This window comes from Erythrolamprus reginae, chromosome 1, assembly GCF_031021105.1.
Source record: "Erythrolamprus reginae isolate rEryReg1 chromosome 1, rEryReg1.hap1, whole genome shotgun sequence".
In the NCBI taxonomy this organism is placed as follows: Eukaryota; Metazoa; Chordata; class Lepidosauria; order Squamata; family Dipsadidae; genus Erythrolamprus; species Erythrolamprus reginae.
Window position 1 is genome coordinate 298,608,226 of NC_091950.1, and position 18,713 is coordinate 298,626,938.

Below are 18,713 nucleotides of genomic sequence, written 5' to 3' on the forward strand. Positions count from 1 at the left end.
CTGTGGCTTTTTGAGGGGCAGAGACACCAACTGATCATGGATTGTTTTTGAAATGATCTGGCATTTGAAAATCCTGCAAGCATCAGTTATACAATAGACTTGCTGCTTAAAGAAAAAGCCTACAAGTTTGGTAAGAAATTGGGAGAAAATTATTTTGTGAATGCATTTGTATATCTTGGCAGAAGCAGTCACTCTGATTTAAGAAACATATTTCATATATATCAAGGGTCAGGATGAAATAAAAATCAAACCACTTATGTCTGAACCCACCAGAATGAGCCAAAGATGTGAAGCAGTGTTAGAAAAATGCAGTCGGTGTTCTGTATTAATTACAGTGTTGGACGTGACTTGTTTCAAATTCCTTTCAGTCATTAACCTTATTACTCTGCCTTGTGCCAATCAATATCTTTTTAGTTATCTCACAATCTGATTTTCAGGGGGTGAAACGGAAAGAAAGAAAATGATGTATTACACCCTTGTGTTTCTTGAAAGAAAGCTGAGATATAAATTAAACCATTGCATATTCCCACCACAAAAAGAACATGTGGAGGACAGAATTTGTCATGGAACTGACATTTGAGGCAACAGATATATTAAGTCAATTTCTGACCTTTATGAAATATTCTGCACTAACACTCGGCAAGGAATCTCTGATGTAGGCAGAGATAGACTACAAAACTGTCCTGGTCCCTAACAAACTATCATATATATATAAAGTTTCTAATGGTATGGGTAACTAAGCCAGTAATAAGTTCTTTTGTTCTATAACAGTGATGGCGAACCTATGGCACAGGTGCCACAGGTGGCATATGGAGCCATATCTGCTGGCATGCAAGCTGTTGCCCTAGCTCAGCTCCAATGTGCGTGTGTGTGCTGGCCAGCTGATTTTAGGCTCACACAGAGGCTCTGGGAGGGCGTTTTTGGCTTCCAGAGAACCTCCTGGGCGAAGGGGGAGAGCCTGGGGAGGGCAAAACATGAGCCTACTGGGCCCACAAGAAGTTGAGAAACAGTCAGTTTCCGACCTCCAGAGGGCATCCAGAGGTGGGGGAAGCTGTTTTTGCCCTGCCCAGGCATTGAATTATGGGTGTGGGCATTCGTGCATGCGTGATAGTGCACACGCATGCTCTTTTGGCACCCAAGGAAAATGTGGACCCAAATTTGTTGGGGCAATAGACTGACTCTGTAAACCATTTAGCAAGGGTTGTAAAGCACTGTAAAGCATATAAGTCAAAGTGCTATTGCTATATCTTTTGATCCTTCAAAATGCCAACACAATTTCAAATAATATGATGCATCAGATAGCATGCACTTGCAGCTTGAAATTGTTCTGTTGCAAGTAACAATGCATATAAAAGCAATGTCATTAAACTGTTTAAGTACCATAATTGGCTTTTTTACTTTTGTGATGCTACTTCCATACATAAACTGGGCAGCAGGATGAAAAGATAAATTACACTTCTACTGGTTCTTTTGTCCTCTTTGAAACAAATGTCCATCATACATTATAATTTATTTCTTTGGTTTTTGTGCATTATATTTATACACTTACTTCTAAAATGCTTTTTATAAAATTGAAAATTGAATATAATTTTATTTACATGTTACAAGACCAAATGGATGAAACTTATAAGTTCTCTTCAACTGAGAAAGTCCAACAAGTAGAGAAAGAATTAGCTGTGCAGCTGGCTGAACTGAAGACAGAAATTGAAGGGAATGGGATCTTACAAGGAACTCCACATTGGTAAAAATATAATTTCTTATTTAGGACTGTAGCTGTTTTGTAAAGGGCCACATAGCTTTGTGCCATGCAACTCCTTCCCATTCTTGGGCAAAGTTTCTCAAAGATCTTCCCGTAAAATTATTGTGAGGAATGGATTGGGCATCTGTGGAACAAAGTCAGTTTTCTCTTGATTGGACTTCAGCCTTGTCACAGGTCCTATGTTGGGCTCGGTCCTGCTCCTCCCGTTAACTGGGAGGAGGTTGACCATATTGATGAAGTGAACAGAATTCTCATGACTGTTAGCTTGGTCACCTGCTCTCAAGAATCCATCAATAGATCCATTGATGCCGGCCAAATTTCTTTAGGGGAGGTTTCAGAAAAGATGGCTATGCACAGCAGCTCCAGAGAACACCGGTGGAAATGGATTATTTGGATCCCTTTCATTCAGGATTCAGGCCTGGGAATGGGATCCTAAAGCATTTATTGTGCTTTTAGATGACTTAGATAAGAGTGGGATGGAGGCAATCAAGGGAAGGAAGGGAGGGAGGAAGGAGGGAGGGAGGAAAAGAAAAAGAAGAGAAAAAAGGAAAGAAAGAAAAAAGAAAGAAAGAGAAAGAAAGAAAGAAAGAGGAAGGAAGGAAGGAAGGAAGGAAGGGGATGGGGAGGGAGGAAAGAAGGAAGGAAGGAAAAGAAAAACAAAAAGAGAAAAAAGAAAGAAAAAGGGAAGGAAGGAAGGAAGGAAGGAAGACATACAAATCCAAATAATAAATAAATAAGAAGGGAGGGCGGGGGCCCAGACACTTAGGCTGTATGGGGCCCCAAAATTCCTGATGGCGGCCCTGGAGGCAATACATACATCCTTGTTCTTGGCAGCTCTTATGATCTGTTAGAATGTTTTTGAGCTTGTTGGACTGTAAAGAAAAGGGGGAGAGAAATGTCTTTTCAGGTTTTCAAGATTCTGTTACCCTAACCTTACAACAAATGGTAACATTAATAATCATAGTTGGGCCTTTTTGTCTGGACTACCTTGAAGGGCTGAAATCCCCCATCAAACATCGACATCAACTGGGACCAACCCTGAAGAAAAGAAGTAAAAGCACCAATGACTGTCAATACCACCTTTAAGGGTTATTTTTTACATTTGTTTTTAATTATTATTACAGTAATGAATTTGAGATCGGCGGCCATATAAATAGAAACAATTTTTTTAAAAAATTACATTATTAATATAGGCTTAATTTTTGAAAGAACGTCTGAACAATGATAGATTGTATATTTTTCTGCAGCATATTTCATTTTAATAATTCCAGCACATCTTATGTAACCTTAAAGCAATATTCTTTAGGCTGTCCAACCCAATGTTGATCTACTAATAAAACAGTATGTGAGGAGTGAATTACTGTGATATCAGTGACTAACACACTGATCTCCAATTCATTAGATTACTGCACCTTGTTTATGCTGTTGCCTTTAGAGATAACTCAGAAATTCCTGTCATAAAACATGTTAGTGAGATTATTAGCAGGGCAAAGTTGCTGCACTGGTTGATTCACAGAACATCAAACAAAGCTGGAAGATTTGTATAATGTAGTTCAGTTAAGGTGTCAGTATGCATATTACTGCATTTTTCGGCATATAAGATGCACTGGAGTATAAGACACACCTTAGTTAGGAAAATGGGAGGGAAAATCTGCCTACCAGGTATTCATGTGGCTAGCATCTTTAGTCTGGTCAGCTTCAGCACATCATTTTATCCCCTGGTTAGGGCTGAAAAAACCCTTATTTGGAGGAAATAGCAATGGAAAAAAGTCTGCAAGCTGGTAGGAGAAGATCGTTAGCACCTCATTAGGGCTGGAAATAAAAAGCTTCAAAAAAGCTACATTCAGAGTATAAGATGCACCCAAATTTTCAGCCTCTTTTAGGGGGGAAAAGGTGTACAGTAATCCCTCGCTACTTCACAGTTCATCTTTCGTGGATTTGCGATTTCACGGGTTTTCAAAGGGGGCTTAAATCCATTCAATCCATTAATTTTTTAAAAAAATCCCTTAAAAATTCATAAAATTCTTCTACAGTGCTACTGTACTCTATTAAAGAAACTGGTAGGATATCACATGTAGTTCCAGATGAGAAATATTATAGAATGACTGTTTAATGCAAAGGGTGGGTTTTAAAAGTCCAGATACTCGTTAAATACGTAAAAAATATCTTTCCTCTATTTCACGGAAATTTGTTTTTCACGGGTGGTCTTGGAACGCATCCCCCGTGAAAAACGAGGGGTACAGCATAGTCCAAGAGACATTTGTTTATCCTGTCCATCAAGTTTTCTCTGGAAATAGTTTTTGTATTTGGCTTGTTGGATCATACTTAGAGGAATGCATCCCTGGAACTTGTATTGTACTGAAAGCTCCTCAATATTACTTTGAGATGTAGTAATGTTCACACTGAATATTATATTTAAGTGTATCTAGATTGAAAGGGTGAGTTTTAAAAGTCCAAATACTCGTTAAATACATAAAAAGATATCTTTCCTCTACTTCATGGAAATTCATTTTTCATGGGTGGTCTTGGAACGCATCCCCCGCGAAAAACGAGGGATCACTATACTCCAAAAAATACGGTATCTTAGTTATTCCCTATTTAGAAGACCTTCCGCAATAGAAAGTTAAAGTAGATCAGCACATCTGGTTGTTTCCAAAGTTGAAGCTTACCAAATCGATGGATGGTACAGGAATATGGGAAGCAACAGAAGAAGAATCAGTAAAGGTTCTTTGCAAATTATGCCAGCAAATCTGAAGAATGACATACCGACCCACAGACTGGCTGGGCAATTCTGGGAGTTGAAGTCCAAATATCTTCAAGTTGCCAAGGTTGGGAAACACTGGTGTATACCAATACTAAAGAAAGGAGGCATAACAATGTTTGCAAACTATTACATCACATCCTTAAGTTCACACATTAGCTAGAAAGTGCTTAGGGTCATCCAACACAGAGCAGATGGAGATTCTTAGGTCATGGTTGTCCCAAAGGTGCGTTTTCAATAGGCAACTGGACTTTCTAGTTTTTCTTTGAAAACGCTTCACTTTTTATCAGCTGAAGAAGCTACTTGGATGAGGAGCGAAATGTCTTTAAAAAAAAACCCCAGGAAGTCCAGTTGCCTCTTGAAAAAGCATCTTTGGGACATTTACCCCACAGTGCAATCTTTTGTCAACCTTTTTCATTTCATTCTCTCAATTCATGGAGGGATTTGCTCCTGTGTGACACTCTTTAGAGAATGTCATGGCATCAGTTAAAAATTAGGGCCTTAGCCTGCTCATCTCTGCTTTTGACTGCATTCTGCTGAAAGTGGTGTTCTGTTCAAAATACAGTTGTTCACTTTCTCAAATAATCAATTTCCCACATCAACTGCTACATATTAATTTGTTCAGTTAGTATTCTAATATTTGTTCCACTTGTGATTGATAAACTGAATTAATCTGTATTCCAAGCTCCTGCACTAAGTGGGAATGACGCGGTCTGACAGAGCTAAGTTGGCCTTTTAATTTCAGTAGAAAAATTCCGCTAGTTGGAAATAATAATATATTTAACATGAATAGGTGGGAATACTACTACCACTACCACTACTACTACTACTACTAATAATAATAATAATAATAATAATAATATTTATTTACTTATTTACTTATTTACTTATTTACTTATTTACTTATTTACTTATTTACTTATTTACTTATTTACTGATTTACTGATTTACTGATTTACTTATTTACTTATTTACTTATTTACTTATTTACTTACTTACTTACTTACTTACTTACTTACTTACTTACTTACTTACTTGATTTGATTTGATTTGATTTGATTTGATTTGATTTGATTTGTATGCCGCCCCTCTCCGCAGACTCGGGGCGGCTAACAACAACAATAAAACAACATGAAACAAATCTAATATTAAAAATGACTAAAAACCCTTATTAAAACCAAACATACATACAAACATACCATGCATAAATTGTATAGGCCTGAGAGGGGGAAGGAATATCTTAGTTCCCCCATGCCTGATAACAAAGGTGTGTTTTAAGGAGTTTAAGAAAGGCAAGGAGGGTGGGGGTAATTCTAATCTGTGGGGGGGAGCTGGTTCCAGAGGGACGGGGCCGCCACAGAGAAGGCTGTTCCCCTGGGTCCCGCCAACAGACATTGTTTGGTCGATGGGACCCGGAGAAGGCCAACTCTGTGGGACCTAATCGGTCGCTGGGATTCGTGCGGCAGATAATAATAATAATAATAATAATAATAATAATAATAATAATAATAATAATAATACAGAGTTGGAAGGGACCTTGGAGTCCTCGGAGAGGGGTGGCATACAAATCTAATAAACTATAACTAAACTATAACTAGGTCTTCTAGTCCAACCCCCTGCTTAGGCAGGAAACCCTGCACTGCTGGAGACAGATACTACTTTAAAACTTCCAGTGTTGGAGCATTCACAATTTTTGGAGGCAAGCCATTCCTCTGATCAATCGTTCTAACTGTCAGGACATTTCTCCTTAGTTCTAAGTTACTTCGCTCCTTGTTTAGTTTCCACCCATTCCTTCTTGTTCTGCCCTCAGGTGCTTTGGAGAATATTGACTTGAAAGTCTCAGTCTGTGGATATTGGTGGTACAAGCTTGAGCTTTCATGTGATTATTGTTCATTTCATTCTATATATGTTGCAGCTGTTAAATCATTTTATGTATGCTAATTCTGCTTTGGTCTACACTACAATATTTCATCATGTTCCATAGTTCTGTGCCACTTCCAAAAGACGTTGATTATTTCAGAAGAGAAAGGGAGTGGACACTGAAAAAATGTTTACAGGTAAGTAATAAATGCACCACTGTGAGCAAAAAAATGCCACAACACAGTCCAAAAGGCATACCTCTTATGCCTTTTTGCCTGTTGTTAAACCTGTTCAAACTGGAGAAGCTTATTTCTGATTTTTAGTAATTATTTTATTGAATGACAAAATTGCCATTAGAATGTTTTGATCGTTACTAAACAGCATTTTCTACCATTTTAAAAGATCCCACAATACTATAAACCAGTGTTTCCCAACCTTGGCAACTTGAAGATATTTGGACTTCAACTCCCAGAATTCCCCAGCCAGCATTCTCTGGCTGGGGAATTCTGTGAGTTGAAATCCAAATATCTTCAAGTTGCCAAGGTTGGGAAACACTGCTATAAACAGACCTATATTCAATATTGCTGAAAAAGTTTACACTGTTGTTGATTTTTCTCAGGTTGCAGAGGCAAAGCCTCTTGTAATGCAGAGTGATGTCCTGAAGAGGGAGCTAGATAGCTGTCTAAAAAGAGAATATACACCAGAAAGCTTACCTTTCTTGTTGTATCAGGTAATGTTTGCTTTCTTCAGGGTTTTTTTTCAGCCTAAATTTTCCACCAAACGCCCTCCCCCCCCCCCCAGCATATTATGACTTCTCAGTCTCCAAATTCCTCAAAGTTGTTCCTCTCATTGCCCATACAGTATTTTGCATTGGAATTTTTTAGTTCAGTGATAATAAGCCAATGTATAAGTGAACGATATTCCAAGGGAGTTATTTATGATGTATAATTTTTCAGAAGTAAAACTGTAATTTTAATCTGTAAAACATCTCTTATTTTTTTTATAAAGTTTTTTATCGACAGGATTCCACAGTTAGTCCAAAGCAAATACTTACATATGCTAAGATGGAAAAGATTTTGTCAGCACAGTAGTGTTGTTGAGCAACTGTACCCTTTCTACCAGGTATGAAATCTCAAAGTTTGCACAGTTGTTAAAAATAATGTAAAATGTTTATTTTCAAATGAACTTAAATATGATCTAGTGCAGTGTTTCCCAACCTTGGCAACTTGAAGATACTTGGACTTCAACTCCCAGAATTCCCCAGCCAGCATTCGCTGGCTGGGGAATTCTGGAAGTTGAAGTCCAAATATCTTCAAGTTGCCAAGGTTGGGAAACACTGATCTAATGTATGTTAAGAGCCGGGGTGGCACAGTGGTTAGAGTGCAGCACTGCGGGCTACTTCAGCTAACTAAAAATTAATTTATGTTTATTGTTAGATTGTACTTTACCCATGTAAACCGCCCCGAGTCAATGAGGAGAAGGGCAGACTATAAATCTAATAATAAATAAATAATAATAAATAAACAAACTGCTAGCTGTAGTTCAGCAGTTCAAATCTCACCATCGTCTCAAAGTTGACTCAGCCTTTCATCCTTCCGAGGTGGGTAAAACGAAAACCCAGATTGTTGGGGGCAATATGCTGATTCTGTAAACCTCTTAGAAAGGGCTGTAAAAGCAGTATGATGCAGTATATAAATCGAAATACTATGGCTATTGCTATTAACTGGAGCCAAATCTATAAGAAAGATATTTGGCCATGTATATGTGATAAAGAAATAAACCTCAGTGCAATAATTCTTAAAGTTTTTCATTTATGGATAAACTTAGTTTCTAGCAATCATATTTTATAGTACATTAGAAACATAGAAACATAGAAGACTGACAGCAGAAAAAGACCTCATGATCCATCTAGTCTGCCCTTATACTATTTCCTTTATTTTATCTTAGGATGGATATATGTTTATCCTAGGCATGTTTAAATTCAGTTACTGTGGATTTATCAACCACGTCTGCTGGAAGTTTGTTCCAAGGATCTACTACTCTTTCAGTAAAATAATATTTTCTCATGTTGCTTTTGATCTTTCCCCCAACTAACTTCAGATTGTGTCCCCTTGTTCTTGTGTTCACTTTCCTATTAAAAACACTTCCCTGCTGAACCTTATTTAACCCTTTGACATATTTAAATGTTTCGATCATGTCCCCCCTTTTCCTTCTGTCCTCCAGACTATACAGATTGAGTTCATTAAGTCTTTCCTGATACGTTTTATGCTTAAGATGTTCCACCATTCTTGTAGCCCGTCCATGGACCCGTACAATTTTGTCAATATCTTTTTGTAGGTGAGGTCTCCAGAACTGAACACAATATTCCAAATGTGGTCTCACCAGCGCTCTATATAGCGAGATCACAATCTCCCTCTTCCTGCTTGTTATACCTCTAGCTATGCAGCCAAGCATCCTACTTGCTTTTCTTACTGCCCGACCACACTGCTCACCCATTTTGAGACTGTCAGAAATCACTACCCCTATACATTCATGTATCTGCAAAAATAATACTGAAGTTGTGCTACTTCTGACCAAATCAGCTTATTTTGCAAAAAACCCCAAAAGATGCTGTTGGAATGCACTCGAGGGGCTGAAGGTATCCTATTGTTTGATAATGGTGCTTGATGCTCTAGGTCAGTGATAGTGAACCTTTTTTTCTTTGGATGCTGAAAGCAAGCGTACGCACACTATCGCATACTGGCATATGTCCACACTTATAATTCAGTCATTATTTTTTTTATTTTTTTTCTCCAGCATAAAATAAAAATACATGGTTTTCAACACAAAATCAAGCTTATTATCGAACATATACATTTTTTTCTTTTTTCTTTGTAATCATTCAATGGAGGCTCTTATATCTCTTTCTTTCACCAATAAATTTGAATATTACAACTAAAAAAAAACCTAAGTAATTTTTAAAAATATATAATTTGAATATGTTTAAGCTAGTTTGTTCCAATAATATTTTTATGCATTATATCAATACATAGCGCTACCACCATTACTCATCTTCTCCATCTGGGTTATAATATTTTAAACTCAATCCTCTTATCTTGATTTTATCAGCAATATCTTATTATTAAAGCATCGAAACATCAATAAATCTTAAATTTCTATCCACTCATAGAATTTTCCCCACATTCATAATTCAATGCCCCCATGTGTCCCACCCCCCTGCAGATGGACGTGCGATCCTCCCTGCACTGCTCCACCCCCACTCACGAGCCCCCTTCCCTGCTGCCCTGTACCCCAACTTCCAGAGGCTTTCTTTCTTGGAGTGTAAAACTGCCTCCCCTACCACCCAGAAGTTCTCTGAAGGCTGGTAGGCCTGTTTTTTCATCCTCCTAAGTCTCCAGAGGCCTTCTTGGAGCCTGGGGAGGCCGGAAACACCATCCCAGAGCCTCTGCGTGAGGCAAAGGTCAGCTGGTCATTAGTGCTGGAGTTGATCTAGGACAGGGATGGCGAACCTTTTTCCCCTCAGGTGCCAAAAGAGTGTGAGTGTGCGCTATCACACATGCACAAGTGCCTGGGGAGGGCAAAAACAGTTCCCCCCATCTCCCGGAGGTCCTCTGGAGGCTGGAAATGGCCTGTTTCCCCAAATTCTGGTGGACCCAGTAGGCTTGTGTTTTACCCTCCCCAGGCTCCAAAGGCTCCCCCCATCCCCCCCGAAAGACAACTGTTTATTTATGGTGGCAATCTAAACCTAGCCGCGTCTTAACCAATCAGTGATTTTCCCTTTATTTCTTTTAAACGAACATAACATCTACAGTCAGCTTCAGTGGCCTGCAGTACAGCACTCTACCTGCTGCACCACCCCGGCTCATTAAATCATCTTTTTCCTCTCTTTGCAGAAACAAGTGGCTCAAATCATGCAGGAGTATAACGATGCCATTCAAAGGGCCGCCAGGCTCTCGAGAGTACGGGAGAGCTTTCTGATGGGAAAAGAAATTCCTATAAACCTGGTGACCCAGGAAGATTTGATGATCTTCACACAATGGCTAATATGTCATTTGCATTCACTTAAAACAATCCATGCCTATCTCCAGGTAAGAGAGTGGCTTACCATGAAAGAGACTATGAAGTATCATGGGGAAGTTTATTTATTTTATTTATTTATTCATTTGTCCAATACACAAATACATAGGAAGAAAAATAGACATGTGATAATATAAAAGAGGGTGAAAGTGAACTTAGAGGAGAAGATATATGAAAGGAAGAGAATATATAAGATAGGTGAAAGAAAGGAAAGACAATTGGACAGGGGACAAAAGGCACTCCAGTGCACTTATGTACGCCCCTTACTGGCATCTTAGGAACCTGGAGAGGTCGATGAGACCCATTTCACAATTACTATTCATACATTTCTTCTAAAGGCATCAGGACACTTATACAGGTTGTGTTAAAATTCTACCAACAGCTACCTTCCTCAACCTGATGCTTTCCCATAGTGTGATTAGAAGAGTTGTGGACTATGAAAAGCTATTCTTACAGGATAATTAAACCTGCATTTCTTGCTTTTAATAATGGGGTTTTTAGTGTTTTTTAAATTATTAGATTTGTTCTTACATTGTCTTTGTTATTGTTGTGAGCCGCCCTGAGTCTATGGAGAGAGGCGGCATACAAATCTAATAAATAATAATAATAATAATAATAATAATAATAATAATAATAACAATATTACAATATTAACGTAAAATGGTAGTATGACAGAAATGGGAAAGTCTAGGTCCCTTTGCAAATACCATCCCCAAATCTAGACCTTTGAGCATTAATTGGATTCCTCGAAAAGCAGTTCTTTTTTTCAGATGCATAAGGAGTTCAATATTTATTCCATAATAGTAGATAAAGGACTAAAGATTTGTAAATGTTTCTACTGAGCTTGCACTCTTATATGGACATTTTTCAAAGGGGTAGCTTAAAGAACTCAAACCATTGTAGGCTGAAGCATTTACTATGGTATAAATTTGATTGAGCATGAAAATGTGCACCATAAACTGATTGGATGTCAAGGAAATATGAGATTATCTTTCTCCTAATAGATAGGGAGTCTGCAGCACTCCAGACATTGCTGAACTGCAGTTCTTAATATCTTACAATAAGAATGAATTTAATAACTAGATGAGAAAGTGAAATCTGGGTCCATTCTTATTGCTTATAAAACATGAAACATCCCTTCTGTAGGAAACTGGGGTTTATAATAATATTTCTTTTATTAATAGGAAGATGCAGCCTATATTTTTTGAGATAAAAGTCTCATACAGGGTTTTGTGTCTTCCAACAAAGGAAAAGAAGAAGAAATAATCTTAGTTGAATAGCATATTTCAAAATGTCCTAGATAGGATTTCTTAAATTGCATTTTTTTTTTTGCAAAGGCTAGAAATCTCAGTCCATTTCCCATAAAACAACAGTTTCAATCATTCTTCGGGGAGAAGTATAAATGTAACAATTAAATGAGTCCTATCTTCTGCTTTAAAGACATATAATAAATGTAAAACTTGTGCTCAAATCTATAGGTACTCCAACACTTGCCTATCTCTCACAGGACAGAGGTAACAATTGACAGACATCCATTTCAAGGTGATGGCGATAAAACCAAAGCTTCTGGAAAAATGGTTTTTTTTGTCTCCCAGGATGCAGCTCTCTGTCTACCCTAGCGCTTTAGCCATGGAGGGTAAGGAAAAATGATATCTGTATAATTTGAGACTCACAGTCTTGAAGGGCTCTGGGGATTGTAAAAATTAGCTGAGAGACTGAACATGGCTCCCTCTGAAGTTGGCCTTCTCCGGGTCCCGTCAACCAAACAATGTCGTTTGGCAGGCCCCAGGGGAAGAGCCTTCTCTGTGGCGGCCCCAGCCCTCTGGAATCAACTCCCCCCAGAGATTGGAACGGCCCCCACCTGCCTTGTCTTTCGCAAATTACTCAAGACCCACCTATATCACCGGGCATGGGGGAACTGAGACATCTCCCCCAAGCTTTTATATTTAATGTTTGGTATGTATGTGTTGTATGATTTTAATCTTGGGGGTTTTATATATCTTTTTTATTATTAGATTTGTTTCAATGTTATACTGTTTTTATTATTGTTGTGAGCCGCCCTGAGACTTCGGAGAGGGGCCCCATACAAATCTAATAAATTATTATTATTATTATTATTATTATTAAATTATTCCCTCTCTCCAGTAGTGGGTTCTAAAAGCCTTTACAGTACTACCAGTTCACGTGCACAGTCCTGAGTGGGTGGGTGAAACCTTCCATCACTGGTGCTACCGGTTCTAAGAACTGGTACAAACAGGGAGCAACCCACTGTTATCTCTCTGCCTCAGTGGTTTCTATACAAAGTATAGAACAGCCATGCAATAGGGGCCTAGCTGCTAAACAGAGCTAGATGCCTTCCTGAATTTTCTAGAGAGAACCAAGGATGGATTCTAACTTACCCCCCTGCTGGTTCACTTGCTCCCGTACAACATGGTTTGCCCGTGTATATGCATTAGCAAAAAATCAGAAAAAATCCTCCCTCCTCTCCCCAAAGGTGAAAACAAAATGACGACACATGCACAGTGCCAGAAACTTGACTTCTGCGCATGCACAGAAGAAAACTCAATTTAAAAACCCTCAATTTAAAAAAACTCATTTTTTAAAAAAAAAATCCAATTTTTTAAAAAAAGATGGTGGCCTCCCTGGACCACCACCGACTGATCCGTTTCTGTGGTGTCATCATGACATCACTAGTGGGTTGCTACCGGTTCAGGCAAACCGTTCAGAACCAGGAGGAACCCACCTCTGGAGAGAACATGTTTTAGTCTTTCTATGTTTCTCAAAATTAGAGCAGGAGAATACTGATTCAAGGTAAGGTAATAATAAGATAAGACAAGAGATAAGAAGATGATAAGATATTCTGTTGCCTGTTCCCAAGAGAAAGTATATATCTACCCAAATACATACATAACACACATAAAATATGCTATACAAATACAGTATACACATATAACACGGCATACAAATCCAATTAAATAAATAAATACATACATAATTATATTATTATTATAATTATTATAATTATAATTATTATAATTATTATTATTATTTATTAGATTTGTATGCCGCCCCTCTCCGTAGACTCGGGGCGGCTTACAGCAATGATAAAAACAATATATAATAACAAATCTAATAGTTATAATCTAAAATAACAATAATACATTTAAAAAGTCTAAAAAACAAGAAACCCCAATATATAAAAACATACATACAGTCATACATACTATTTATATTTAGCATTTTCACAGGATATAGTATCCTCTGGTTACTCAGATTTGGTGGACCTTTACCTCCTATAACAATGATGTCAAACCTTTTTTGGCTCGGGTGCCAAAAGACTGTGTGCACACATGATAGTGTGTGCATGAGTGCCCACCCCCATAATTCAATGCCCTTCCCCACATTTGTACACTATCCCCACACTGCCCGCCATGCATTCGCACAACCCCCCACACTGCCCCCCCTGTGAAAACGGCCAAAAAAGAAGGCAGAAAATCAGATGACCATTGCGCACATGTGTGCTGGAGCTGACATAGAGCAACACCTCACATGCCCTCAGATATGGCTCCACGTGCCACCTCTGGCACCCGTGCCATAGGTCCACCATCACTGTCCTATAACAAACTCTGATAGCAAGACTAGGCCAGGGGTACGCAAAGTTGGCTCTTCCATGAGTTGTGGACTTCAACTCCCAGAATTCCTGAGCCAATTATGCTAGCTCAGGAAGTCTGGGAGTTGAAGTCCACATGTCATAGAAGAGCCAACTTTGCCTACCCCTGGACTAGGCTAAGAGAGAGAATGACTAAGCCCAAATTATCCAGGGAACTCTATTATTGAGGAGAACTTTGAACCTGGATCCTCCCAATCCCATTCTAGTAGGCTTATTACTATTTATGTTGTTGTCCTCGACTTATCACCAATTGCTTAGCTATCATTTGAAGTTTGAAGTTATGACAGACTCCCCAAAAGATACCTAGGGCCTTGCTACACAATCATGTGACTACATTTCGGGTACACTTACAACCAGTGTTCCCTCTAATTTTTTGGGGGGGTGGGCGGAAAAGTATAGTGTCTGAGCGGCAGTCCCTTCGGGACTGGGCGGCACTCTTTCCCTCTCACTCTTTCCCTCTCGGCTTCTGGGCAGGTTTGAAAAACTCTGAGTTGATGATGATTTTTAAGTGAGCCATTGCTCACTGCTCAGCTTAGAGGGAACTATGCTTACAACTGTTTGTAAGCGTCCAGTGGTCACGGGGCCAGAGTTTACAATGTTTTTGCTGAAAGTCAATCTTTACTTCCAATTTTTGGTAAAAACACTCCCTGGTAGGAAATAAGTTCGCTTAGCAACAGCTGCAGAAAAGGTCATAATATCGGGTTGCTTATGTGGGTGTCTCATATTAGGGACTTATGAGCAGCCGCCTGCATGAGTAGCCTCGTGTATGAGCAGCCTTCTGTAAGGTTGTAAATCAAGGTTGTGCCAGTATGATTATACCAACATTGCAATTACTTCTCAGATTGAATTAACAAAGATGAACCAATATGTGCATTTTCTACCTTTAGACTGAATTGAAGGTCATTTCAGGATTCTGGCCATGTAAGAGTCTGTGGTCTACTCAGTTCATATCTGTCTATAATTTCAAAGGAAAATAGGTTTTTATGGAGCCAGAAAGATAATTTAAATGATTTGTTTCTTTGGTGTTTACTTTCAGTAACATGTTATCCCAATCCATTTATTTCAAAGATATTAAATAAAGTCTACAACTTCATCTGCTATACAGTATATATTTAAATTGGATCGATTAAATGAGAGGATGATTAAATAAAACATTAAAAGCAAAGACTGAACAGAGTGTAGAGTAGAGTAGGAAGACAGATGGCCTTATTCATGCCAAGCCATCAAACAACAAATTAGACTGCCTACAGTTCTACAAATTCTGGTGAACCTGATTGAACTTTAGCAAATCGTTGCACAGTAATTAAAATACTTGTATCAATAAAGTTATAAGCAAAGGACATCTGTTCAGGGAACATAATTATGCTTGGGGTTTGAAATATACTTCGAAAATGTCTCTCAGTAAAAATTGCATTAGGCTCATACAGTATTTGGGCTACTCAATTGCAAAGTAGAACTTCGTGTTCTGGCCATACAACAGTTTTTTCCCTATAGCACTGTCTCTCATTTTGGGGCCCAGATTAAAATGATGTTTCTTGCTCACTTGTTTTGGTCTTGTATTGTACAGGTAGTCCTTTACTTACAACAGTTCATTTAATAACTGTATTCAAAGTTACGACGACACTGAAAAAAGTAACTTATGGTTAGGGCTGTTTTCATACCCCCATGGTCACATGATCAAAATCCGCATAGTTGTATTAATAATGGTTGCAGTCCCCAGGTCATGTGATCTATTGTGAGTCAACGGGGAAGCCATTTTGTGAGTCAATGGGGAAGCCAAATTCACTTTACAACCATGTTACTAAACTTAACAGCTGTAGTGATTCACTTAACAACTGTGGCAAGAAAGGTCATAAAGTGAGGTAAAACTCACTTAACAAATGTCTCACCTAGCAACAGAAATTGTGGGCTCAATTGTAGTCATAAGTCGAGGACTACCTGTATTTATTTTCCTTTTTTTTTTCTTTTCTGATTTTTATTGGTGTACACATCCTCCGGGATCACCGATTGTGAGAGGAGCCGTTTACAAATCTTTTAAACAAGCAAATTGTCCAAGAAATACTCAGTCTGGGAGACTTCTCCCTTCTCCCTGATGTATGTGTCCAAGAAGAGAGAATTTTCTCTACCACAAATTACAAGAGGGGCAGCTGCTGGGGTCGAGGCCTTTTGGCCAGTATCACCCCACTTTAGGACTGTCCTCCCCAAAATACTTGCCTGGTCCATCTCTATGTTCTTTTCAGCATAGGTCATCACCTATAAAGCCCTTCATGGCACGGGACCAGATTATCTCAGGGACCGCCTTCTGCTGCACGAATCCCAGCGACCGGTTAGGTCCCACAGAGTGGGCCTTCTCCAGGTCCTGTCAACAAAACAATGTCGTTTGGCGGGGCCCAGGGGAAGAGCCTTCTCTGTGGTGGCCCCGACCCTCTGGAACCAACTCCCACCGGAGATTAGAATTGCCCCCACCCTCCTCGCCTTTCCTAAGCTCCTAAAAACCCACCTCTTCTGTCAGGCATGGGGGAACTGAGATATTATTTCCCCCTAGGCCTTTACAATTTATGCATGGTATGTTTGTATGTATGTATGTTTGGTTTTACAAATAAGGGTTTTTTACCTGTTTTAGTATTAGATTTACATGCTGTTTTTATTACTGTTGTTAGCCGCCCCGAGTCTGTGGAGAGGGGCGGCATACAAATCCAATAAATAAATAAATAAATAAGATGAGGGCTGTTCCAGAATTCCAAATCACTGCCATTTTTAAAACTTGCATGCTTTGAGATGCTGTGACTTTGTTTTATTTGCCTATTTGTTTGTTCAACGTAGAACCAACTCTAATAGTGTACAGTTAAAACCAGAACTAACCCTAACCGAGACAAAGAAAATGAACAGGAAAAGGACATTATATAACAAGGAGAAACACACAGCCAGCCCAAACAAGAAACGCTCATCACAAAAGCCCACTGCCATTGTTTATTTTAAGATTTTATACATCTGGGTGGTTTTTATGTCACCTAGAACTGAACACACTCGAAACCGTAGAAATGGTGGTAGACTTTAGGAGAAACCCTTCCACCCTTCCACATCTCACAATACTAGACAACACAGTATCAACAGTAGATACCTTCAAATTTCTAGGTTCTATCATTTCTCGAGACCTAAAATGGTCACCTAACATGAAAAACATCATCAAAAAAGCACAACAAAGAATGTTCTTTCTGCACCAGCTCAGGAAGCTCAATCTGCCCAAGGAGCTGCTGATACAGTTCTACAGAGGAATCATTGAGTCTGTCATCTGCGCCTCTATAACTGTCTGGTTTGGTGCTGCAACCCAACAGGATCGACACAGACTTCAGAGGACAATCAGAACTGCAGAAAAAACAATTGCTGCCAACATGCCTTCCATTGAGGACCTGTATACTGCACGAGTAAAAAAGAGGACGGGGAAAATATTTACTGATCCCTCACATCCTGGACACAAATTGTTTCAACTCCTACCCTCAAAACGTCACTACAGAGCACTGCACAACAAGACAACTAGACACAAGAACAGTTTTTTCCTGAACGCCATCACTCTACTAAACAAATAATTCCCTCAACACTGTCAGACTTTCTACTAAATCTGCACTTCTATTCTACTAGTTTTTCTCATCATTCCTTTCACCCATTTCCTCCCATGTTGACTGTATGACTGTAACTTGTTGCTTATATCCTAAGGTTTTTATTAATATTGCTTCTTCATTGCTTATTTGACCCCTATGACAATCATTAAGTGTTGTACCATATGATTCTTGACAAATGTATATTTTATTTTATGTACGCTGAGAGCATATGCACCAAGACAAATTCCTTGTGTGTCCAATCACACTTGGCCAATAAAAATTCTATTCTATTCTATTCTAACTGAAAATCTTGCAACCTAACTGTAGTTTATGCCTTTTAAAAAATCCCACCAGACAGAAAAGACAGCAATTTTGAGAAGGTGTTTCAAATGCAAAATGAGCAACAAACGTTTAGGCCACCTGTAGTATGAGATTTGGATGGCAATGGTTGGTTCTTATATTCTTCCATTGATTTTTCTTTCTTAAAGGAACCGTTGCAAAGAGTGCACTTCCCCAACACACAGCAGAAATTGACCAACTGAAACCACAGCTCAGGCTCCTGCTTTCTCAACTGGATATTAATTATGATGTAGAAAATCTGAGACATTCTGCAAATGAGATGGAATTTTTTTCCATGGTAATAAAAACCCTGATTTTAAAAAACTCTTGTATCCTCAGGAAATGCAGTTGTGTTGTTAGTTTTTAGCATTTTAGCATGGGTGTCAACAGACTCAAGCTCAACCCGGATAAGACGGAGTGGCTGTGGGTTTTGCCTCCCAAGGACAATCCCATCTGTCCGTCCATTACCCTGGGGGGGGAGTTATTGACCCCCTCAGAGAGGGTCCGCAACTTGGGCGTCCTCCTCGATCCACAGCTCACATTAGAACAACATCTCTCAGCTGTGGCGAGGGGGGGCGTTTGCCCAGGTTCGCCTGGTGCACCAGTTGCGGCCCTATTTGGACCGGGACTCACTACTCACAGTCACTC

The 18,713-nt window shown here is 39.0% G+C and overlaps 1 protein-coding gene across 1 annotated transcript in view; it reads left to right on the forward strand.

The window, feature by feature from the left end:
* The first annotated feature begins 10,370 nt into the window (after window positions 1–10,370).
* Window positions 10,371–18,713, forward strand: part of LOC139157015 (uncharacterized) — an 83,092-nt gene continuing 74,749 nt past the window's right edge. The window contains exons 1-4 of the mRNA XM_070733326.1: window positions 10,371–10,468; window positions 11,936–11,971; window positions 12,053–12,093; window positions 18,215–18,363. Of these exons, the coding sequence (XP_070589427.1) occupies window positions 10,455–10,468; window positions 11,936–11,971; window positions 12,053–12,093; window positions 18,215–18,363 (240 nt within the window). The 5' untranslated portion in view covers window positions 10,371–10,454. The remainder of the gene's footprint in view (window positions 10,469–11,935; window positions 11,972–12,052; window positions 12,094–18,214; window positions 18,364–18,713) is intronic.